Below are 10,086 nucleotides of genomic sequence, written 5' to 3' on the forward strand. Positions count from 1 at the left end.
ATGTTGTTTTGCCTCCACATCACCCTGAAAGTGCTTTATTTAAATAATTTAGCTCTGCTCAATTTCAACTTGATTACAATAGCCGCAAGCCATGCAGATCTAGTTATGGGCTTTATTCAAAATTAAAGCTAAAATAGAAGTAGATTTTAAAAAACACTACCACTATAGTAATTAACCTGCAAAATGTGTTCTTAATCTGTTGATTGCAACTGTCAAACATTTTTAAAAATGTGTTGAATATTACCCAAGTCACAGCCTACAGAGGTGGAAAAGCCCAGGCCAGGTGAACCATAGAACAAGTTGAACCCTGAATCCGAGGGCCAGGGCGACCCCGCCCGAACCCGAGGGCCAGGGCTCCCGCCAGACGCGTGATTCTCAAATTTGACCTTCTTGGAGAGGGAGATCCCACTGGAAGAAACTGAAGGGGAAGAGAATATACCTTTAGAGAAAGATGAAAACTGACCACTAACCAAACGAATGAGAGAGATTGTTCTTTGAGGCTGAATGTGATGTGTCATAATAACCATCAATTACTATAAAGGTGTCCAAGCTGAAATTCAACTTAATTACAATAGCTAGCCAGCAGCCAAGATAAAAGGTCACATGTCACAATTTTAAGCTTCCCTTTATACGAAAGAACTGCAGTATTTTAAATTTGCCACATCGTTGGCAGACAGGTACCTAGCCATAGTAGCTAATTATCCTAGCTAGTTCACACTTCATTCTCCCCCAAATGATCCCATTATCGACAGGTATCCGTGCTTAGACATGAAGACAGTTCAGCGACCGAGGACTGACATGCAGCTGTCACAGCTCTTTTAGAGCAATCCGACGGTTAGCGAGCCAATGCTAGATAATAACGTTAATCGCAGCTACAGTAAATAGTTGGCAGTTAATCTGCTAGTTAACTAACGTGCTCCATCGCCATGAAAATTAGAATCTGTTGCCGCAAGAGATGTGCATAAGTAATGTGTGAACTAGCTAAGTTAACCATCTCAAATAGACAGCTTGTCTGTTAGCTAACCTAGCTAGAGAGCCCAATGTTACCTGAGTCGTTGAATTCAAGTCCGACTTGACACTTTAGCCTTTCCCATTAGGCCTCATCGTCTTTTTAAACAAAATTAACATACTATTCATAAAATCCATATAGAGCAAGTTTTATGGATGATCTGCTCAGTGAAGCTGCATTATTTCTGTTATAATACGGACACGGCAGCATTTTCACGGCATGTTTTCTTAATCTGTTTATTGCAACTGTCAACACATACGAATGATTAATAATTAATGTAAACTGTTATGCAGCGAATTAAAGATACTATATTTTCCTGTTTCCCTAGAAATAATCCAAACTGCAGTGTCTGCTTATTTATGCTGAAGCACACTTAAGTGGGTATATTTTTTGTGGATTCCACATATACATTAAAAGGAAAATGTTGCCCAATCATGTCAGAAATAGCAAAACAAAAAAACACAGGCTCCGAGTTACTGAAAGAGAAGTACGCGATGAGGTCCTGGTAGAGCATAGGCACAGGTTGGTCATACGTGTTTATGAGGAGTTTAATTTAAGCAAAATCCTCATCACACACCCAAGAAGTCAAAGCCTGCAAAATCCCCAAGCAGCAAGACTGCATCAAGTTAGCACTGGCTGAAGCAAAAATAGTGCTGTGTCCTGCTGTGTGGCTCATCCACTCTACCAGTCTCTTAGTATTGGGCTTAGTGTGCTTAATTCATCTTGATGTCCTAACTGACATTCAAAAAGAAATGGATGTGAGAAGACAGTGTAGGAGTTCAAATTTGAATTGGCTTGAAATGTAGGATGAAGTGCTCTTCTGCAGCTGAGCAGCTCATTTTCTGCTGAGCATCTTCACAGCCCTTACAAGGAGAGCATGAAAATGATGGAGGGGACAAGAAAAATCAGAATAATGCTTTAAGGACTGGACACATTTACAGCTTCTCACACTAAACAAAGTACTCCAAGGTAAAAAGTTCATCAAAGTAAAACATGTTTCATCCATCTTTCTGTGAACTGATATTTTAATGACTGACAGACAAATCCTCCAAGACTTGGCTTGGGATGCTTTGGTGTACAGGAGAGGTTTGAACCCCTTTCATTAAAGAAAACGTGTATGACTCAGGTGCTAGGGTATTATCAGAATGTAATTTATTCCAAATGTAAACACATGATTCTCTTAATTAGAGATTCCCTTATAAGGCATATTATTCAATAATGTTCATAGAGGTACAAAAAACAAAACAAAACAACAAAACCCTACTGAGTCTGGAAAAGAACATCTTTATCAATAAAAAGTATCAAATGACCTGAACACAGTTGTACCACCATTACAAACTCCTTGCTTGAGTCTGCATGTATACATGTATGATAGTAACATATCAGCCAATGAATGATGGACTCGAGTTTGTACTCGAGGAAAGAAAGAAATTTTCATAATGTCATAAAGAATCAAGTGTTTGGAAAACGTCTAGGAAAAGAAAGAAACATTTATTTAAATGTGCTGAATATTGCACAAGTCGCAACCCTTGAAAAACCAAGAAGAGTTCTCGGTCTGCTTAAGTACTGTGTACTGCAAAAACACAAGTAGAATTGAATTTTCCACAAATACACATACAAGAACCATAGAAGAAAGCATAGTGTTGGTCTTATAGAACGAGAGACACAAAAACCTCAGCTACAATGATCAACAATTACACAATGAAGTTTGGATTCAACGGAATTTCGTTTTGAACTACGGTAGAGGGGCCTCTTTATCGGCTACTCGAATACTAGGCAACAACCTGATTCACCATTTGTGGATCACATTTGAGCAGTAACATGATTTGGTAGAACACTTGCATTTGAAACCATTTTTGTCTTCTTTTATAGGTGGAATCGGAGGCCAGTTTGGTGATGTTTTAAATCTACTTGAAGAATAACAAACAAACAAAAAGCCAACCCTAATGTAACATTTAAAAGAAGCACCAAAGTGGGCATCAGATTTACCATCAAACAGGGTCTTGCTGCTGTCGAAGCCTGTGCACTGCCGCTTGCAGATCTCCATGTTCTGCAAGCAAGATTTCACACTGCAGCGAGAGACACACACACACACACACACACACACACACACACACACACACACACACACACACACACACACACACACACACACACACACACAGGTGGGGGGGGGGTTACAGTACTAGCAGAGAAACTCTGATGCTATTTGGATTTCTAAATTAACACGGTGTTCCTTAAAATGTTTTTGAAACACTGACATGTAGATTGGAAGGCCTGGAGCAACTCACTGTGCACTCTGAGGGAAGTGGAGGAGGTGGGTCATGGTCAGAAACAGGTGGTTCACGGTCTTCACTGGCGTGATCCTTTTGTGAGCGTCTAGCGTGAGCATCTTCTTTAGTAGGTCGATGAACTCCCGCCGGTCGGCCTTCTCCGCCAAGACGTCGGTGCCTTTCAGACTGGTCATATTGACCTGCGAGAGAGACCCATGGGTGAGTCATATTATTCACCAGCAGAGGGCGGCAATGCACCCAATACGAACGAAGTTCTGCAGCAAATTTCTACGCACTGCTCTGCCCTTCGCAGATGCCGTTCTCCAGAGCGACTTACATGCGCTACTCATTATGACAGCAGAAACGCTCGACCTTTCAGCTAGCACCTTGTTCTACCTGCTCTATAATGTGAGCTGCGGGAGCCCTTTGTCACGTTCTTCAATTTCACATCGCAACACTAAAAGAAATGCGTATAGTTACGCGCACAAAAGCCCAAATAACCTGCATCATGTCGTCAAGGCAGTTTAAAATGTACTTCCGAGTCTCTTTGGACTTGATGCCACGCTCCGCCTCATGCTCCGAAGGTGTCTGGAGAAAGGAAAGAAAAAACAAACCATTCAGCTCCACCATTAAGTTACATGAAGTCATTAAGTTACGTCCCTTATAAAAAACACATGGCATTTGGCATTTGAAGACAGGCAAACCTTGAGTCTCCACAGGGGGTAGCAGTAGAAATAGTAGTGCGTCTTGGTCGCTGCGCTCAACATGCACTCTGCTGGTAGGCCCTGCGTCTCGGAGATGTAACGGATCTGCAGAGACACCATACGGCAAAAGGATTATGACTTTATTTTGAGTTAATCCTTTCATTTTCAAAGTGCATGTCTAAAAAAACAGGCCATAGAAACTCATTTATATTAATCCTAAAAATGAGCGGGCCGACAAAGCAGCTAAAAGGTCAAACTACACACACACAAACACACACACACACACACACACACACACACACACACACACACACACACATATCACTACAGCCACAAAACCACTACAGGTCTGCACCACTGATGCTGTACGGGCGTTAAGGCACAGCTCAAAGGACCATGTGCTTACCTGATCATATTCGGAGGCTCCGGGATACAGGGGCCAGCCCAGGAACAGCTCAGCAATGACACAGCCCAGGGACCACATATCGATGGCCTCACAGAATGGGAGACCCAGGATGAGCTCAGGCGATCTGGACCAAAAACACAGAGATCGCCATCATGAAATCAGCCTCGGCTGATAATTCCGTGGGGGGGTGTTTGTGTTCCTAGACATTACACACCCACTATTCTAGTGTAACATGGAACCAACACTACAATGCACCAACACTACAATAATGTTCTGTTTTGCATTAAGTAAATACAGAGTACCAATGCAGTTAAACACCCGTTACTCAGTATATTACACTGTTAATTAACAGTGTAGCTACAATGTAATAGCGGTTTTGTACAGACTCGCTAAATACTGATATTACCAAAGCCTGCAGTTCAGCGCATCCTAACTAATCTCAGACACCGAAGACGGTTCATTAGGTGTTTTTGCTAAATAACAGCACTCACATGACCCAATAAAAATAAACCACTTATAAATCAATCGTGCTCCAGTTAACTGTAATGCTCATCATAGGCTTTTAATGTGTAGCAGGGTTATTACAACTGTCCACAACATGCAGCTCTACTCTAAAGCACACTCGAGTGCAACAAGTGCACACTTATTTCTAACACGCCTCAGCACGTGTCCCTCACCGGTAGTATCTGGACTGCAGGTAGCTGGGGGCCTTGGAGAAGTGGCTAGCTGAGCCGAAGTCGATGACCTTGACGCGGTACGGCTGCCTGATGGGGTCCACCAGCATGATGTTGTCGGGCTTGAGGTCGGTGTGGATCAAGCCCAGGCTCTTCAGTTTCATGAGCGCTTTGGCGACCTGCTGCAGCACGGGCCGGATGCATTTCAGCAGCAGTGGGCTGAACTTGCTGCGCTTGAGGAAGTCGTAGAGGCTCTGCCCCAGCATCTCGAACACCAGGCATATGTGCTTCTTGTGCTGGAAGCACTCGTACGCGCGCACGAAGTTGAACTCGTCGGCGTTCTCCCTGCTCAGCCGGCTCAGGATGCTCACCTGAGGAGGAGCAAAGGAGGGAAGACGGAATACGCGTTAAGCCGAAGCTACGTGGTCACAGCTTCAAAGTTTGATACTGCTGACAAATAGCCTACTTATTTTCAATAGCATCAAGCACTTTGTGTACTTCCCTTCAACCATTTACTTCTACAGGATTTGGGAGATGCAATTATGGAAGTGGTCCCTTGGAAATGAACCCATGAACTTGCTTTTGGTACTCAAACAATGCAGATTAATGCTCTTTCATAACAATAACATTTTTAATGCACATCCAAACAGGTATGGCTTACACAACTGAAGCTAAATCTTCTTTTTAGAGTAAGCTTCAAGCTGTCCGTGTGTTATCCGAACTAGTTCCTACTGAACTAGTGAAAATTAGAACTAGTGTGCCAAACAAGTATTTCTGTGCTACCCTGGCTGTATACAAATTCCACAGTGTGCGTTAGCACATCTGACACCAACAGAACATATGTTGTAAAAACTGAAACAAACAATAACAGAATCAGGGCTACAGCTGATTCTAGGCCATATCAATAGCTCATTTAAAGCAGGCACAACTTTCCCACCTCGTTCTGGCCCTGTCGAGCATAGGACGGATGACTTTTCAGGATCTTGATTGCGACTACTTCACTGGTGCCCCGCTTCCAGCACTTGGCGACCTGGCCAAAGGTTCCACGGCCCAGGGACTCCAAAACCTCGTAGCTGTTGGAGACGGAGCGGAGGATCTCGTTCTGCACCAGTTGGTACTCGCAATCGCTGCCCCTGGCCACACGCTTGGACAACCCAGGGGAGGAGAGCTCCTCCAGGATCTGTACACTGTTGCTGCTGTGTGCCTCCTCTCTCTTCCTCTTGAGGCTGCCCCGCTTCTGATAGCCGTCAGCACGCCGCGAGGTCAATGCCTCGTCTCCGCCCTGCCAGCTGGAAGAGGAGGAAGACGACGACGAAGCCTCGTCCGAGGCTCCAGAGGGGGAAAAGACCATGGCAGGTAAGCCATCGATTGAATTGAACCCCGGATCCGAGGGCCAGGGTGTCCCCGCCCGAATCCGAGGGCCAGGGCTCCCGCCCCGCGCAGGATTCTCAAATTTAACCTTCTTGGAGTGGGAGATCCCACTGAAGGAATCTGAAGGGCAAGAGAATATACCATTATGGAAAGATGAAAACAGGACTACTAACCAAATGAACAAGAGAGATTGTTTGTTCTTTGAGGCTGAATGTGATGTGCCATAATAACCATCAATTAGCTAAATTAGCTAAATCACAGAGCTTTGATTTTTTTTAAAACATCTACTGCTGTTTTAGTTTTAATTTTGAATATTTCTGTCTGAAGCAGAGCAGAGCCCTGATCGATGCCATTGTTTTTTGGGCAGGCTTTAGCAAGTGATTGCTTTCTCTTTACACGCTTCTCAGAAAAGACAAGTTCTTTGTCTTGCGTTACTCAAAGGTGGTTCTGTGTGCTAAAACAACATCTTGACCTTTCAGCGATGCTGCCACACTGAAAAACAGAAGGCCAAGAAAAAAACAGCTTCTATTCTTAGACTCTCTGGCACTCTAAGTGCTTGCTGATACCTTGCTGACTGCAGTATTTCCTACACCTTTCCAACTGAGAGGCTCCTGAACTTGCAGCACCTCTGTCAATTAATCAATTGCATAACAAGAGTTCATCCGCTCTATAATTGAGGGAGATACCCCCTCTAATCATTAATGCTCATCATTACAAAGACCATTAGTGTAAGCTGATGAAAAATGTTTCAATGTATTTAAAAGGTAAAGAACAGAGTAGCAATGTAAAGATACCATTTATAATGCATTACATTTTAGTCTTTGACACAATCTCTTGCCCTGAAACAGTGTTTAGGGCGATTACAATGCTGTTTCAATATGTTTAAAAGGTAAAGAACAGAGTAGCAATGTAAAGATTCCATTTATAATGCATTACATTTTAGTCTAAAACACAAACTCTTGCCTTGAAACAGTGTTTAGGGCGATTGCAATGCTGTTTCAATGTGTTTAAAAGGTAAAGAACAAAGTAGCAATGTAAAGATACCATTTATAATGCATTACATTTTAGTCTAAAACAAAATCTCTTACCCTGAAACAGTGTTGTTGGGCGATTACAATGCTGTTTCAATGTGTTTAAAAGGTAAAGAACAGAGTAGCAATGTAAAGATACCATTTATAATGCATTACATTTTAGTCTTTAACACAATCTCTTGCCCTGAAACAGTGTTTAGGGCGATTACAATGCTGTTTCAATATGTTTAAAAGGTAAAGAACAGAGTAGCAATGTAAAGATACCATTTATAATGCTTTACATTTTAGTCTAAAACACAATCTCTTGCCGTAAAACAGTGTTTAGGGCGATTAAAATGCTGTTTCAATGTTTAAAAGGTAAAGAACAGAGTAGCAATGTAAAGATTCCATTTATAATGCATTACATTTTAGTCTAAAACACAATCTCTTGCCGTAAAACAGTGTTTAGGGCGATTAAAATGCTGTTTCAATGTTTAAAAGGTAAAGAACAGAGTAGCAATGTAAAGATTCCATTTATAATGCATTACATTTTAGTCTAAAACACAATCTCTTGCCCTGAAACAGTGTTTAGCGCGATTACAATGCTTTGAAACGCTGTTTCAATGTGTTTAAAGGTAAAGAAGAGAGTTGCAATGTAAAGATTCTACTTATCATGAATTACATTTTAGTCTAAAACACAATCTGGGTTTGTGTGTATATAAATGATGTAATCTTACTGTTGTGGAACAAATTACTTCCATTTCCATTTTTTAAGGCAAAAATATTAAATGTTGGAATTTATCATTACATATTCATATGAATATGACTTTAATTTGTATACATATTTGTTGACATTAGCTATTTTGATCAGTCATTTTTGTGTCTGGTTGTTCTAGCTCATATTTAGCACGTTGTCCTTGACCATGTCCCTCTGTCCACAGGGTGGTGGTGTTGGACCGTGTTACAGACACGCTGCTGTTTTCCTGCAAGGTGCTAGTGGTCGGATTTGTAGGTGAGAAATATAGAGTGAAGTCATGTGTATATTACCCATACTACACTTCATCACATTCTGACCATGATGGCACATGGCAACACACTTTAATAGGTAACTCTGAGGGTTTTTCTACATTCCCTGTAAGGTCTGCTGGCTTTCTTCTTCTTCTCTGGGAGAATCAGGCTGCCATCTGACAATTTCCAGCTTCAGCTGCTGCATTATTACTGGTTGCCCGTTATTGTACGTATTGTAACCTCAGAAAAGCTCAAGTGGTGACAATTGCTTCTGTGTGAGAACAAAACATCAGCATATTCAGTACACTGAAGAAATGGTTCTTTCTTTTTTAGATTCCAAAATGCTTATTGACAGTGATTGTAAAGTCACTTTGTTTGTAAATAACCATGATTTACACATTTATTCTGGACAGCAGTTCCTCTCATAATACTGAAGGCCCAGCATGTATATCTACTACTGCTGTTTTTTTAGACGGTGATTGTGGGAGCTTATTTCATCGCGCAGGGCTTATTTAGTGTACAGCATGTGTGTGGACACCCTTTTCCTATGCTTCTGTAAGCTACACACACACACACACACACACACACACACACACACACACACACACACACACACACTCTCTCTCTCTCTCTCTCTCTCTCTCTCTCTTCATTCCAGCAGTTCATAATGACATTGGGCACACACAGTCGAAAGCTTGTATGGTCTCGTCCCTTTACTTCAGGGAGAATAGAATTATAAAAAACATTATTAGCTCACATTTCACTCTCAAGCTACTACACATATGCCAATCATGAGGACTATATTGGTTTTATTTCCACTATGATGTTTCTGTCTCCTCTAGTGGAGGATCTGGAGCGTAACGACGGCACCGTGCAGAGACCATACCTCCGATTTACTCCTCCACATCAGCTGACTTTAAAAAAACATTTAAAGCTCTACACATCATGGATCACAGAATGTCTGTTATTAACGCTATACAAGAACTATACTAAACCCATAGATCTAGACTAAGACTATAAAGTCATTTCACTTAGCTAAATAACTTTAATACATAATTTAAATCATGCAATGTGTAATAATATTTCTTGTTTTTGTTCAGGAGATGTGCAGACATTATCTGCTGTATTATTTTTGTGGCTGCCATTGTCACCTATATTCTTATTCGCTCCCTGGGTAAGAAACATTTCCAACTACACTTTCATGGGGAAAAAAAATCATTATAATTGTGGGCTCAAGCGGAAGGTCTTTTACCCATGTATGGCTTGTGAGATATCCTTCTAACGGAGGTTCTAACACAGCGTGGCTGCTTGGAGACTCTCGTCATGTCGTGTTGCCCCAGAACTCCACTGGGATGTTTTGTGGAGCTGGAGTCAATGTGTAAGTCCCTCACATACTGGATAAGTATTTATATCTTCACAGGAATACCAAAACAGCACACCCAGTATGTAAGGAACACCGTCAGTATTCTTTCGAATGGACTTTAGTGAGTCGGACTAGGGTTACAATGGAGCTGTGCAGGTGCAAATCATGTGGAAACATGAAACATCAACAAGACAAGATGGGTTAGACTTTAGCTTTAAGATTTTCATGATTGGCACTGCACAGCAACAAGTGGAACCAATCAAATCAC

General features: G+C 41.7%; 1 protein-coding gene across 1 annotated transcript; it reads right to left on the reverse strand.

Annotated features, from left to right (window-relative positions):
- Window positions 1-212: 212 nt before the first annotated feature.
- Window positions 213-8,981, reverse strand: LOC145656100 (homeodomain-interacting protein kinase 1-like). Its single transcript, XM_081709510.1, has 9 exons — window positions 8,977-8,981; window positions 6,004-6,355; window positions 5,070-5,437; window positions 4,393-4,516; window positions 3,987-4,091; window positions 3,784-3,870; window positions 3,301-3,482; window positions 2,999-3,078; window positions 213-418 (listed from the first exon to the last, which is right to left on the reverse strand). The coding sequence occupies exons 1-9, from the start codon at window positions 8,979-8,981 to the stop codon at window positions 213-215; spliced, it is 1,509 nt and encodes a 502-aa protein (XP_081565636.1).
- Window positions 8,982-10,086: the final 1,105 nt, after the last annotated feature.

Source organism: Electrophorus electricus, unplaced genomic scaffold, assembly GCF_041902795.1.
Source record: "Electrophorus electricus isolate QZ-2024a unplaced genomic scaffold, ASM4190279v1 Scaffold47, whole genome shotgun sequence".
Classification (NCBI taxonomy): domain Eukaryota; kingdom Metazoa; phylum Chordata; class Actinopteri; order Gymnotiformes; family Gymnotidae; genus Electrophorus; species Electrophorus electricus.

Excerpts from the sequence above, each read along its gene's own strand:
- LOC145656100 (XM_081709510.1), bottom strand. Across the intron at positions 5,438-6,003 it reads CTCGACAGGGCCAGAACGAG|GTGAGCATCCTGAGCCGGCT; the intron begins GTGGGAAAGTTG and ends GCTCCTCCTCAG. Across the intron at positions 3,079-3,300 it reads CACTTCCCTCAGAGTGCACA|TGTGAAATCTTGCTTGCAGA; the intron begins GTGAGTTGCTCC and ends CTCTCGCTGCAG.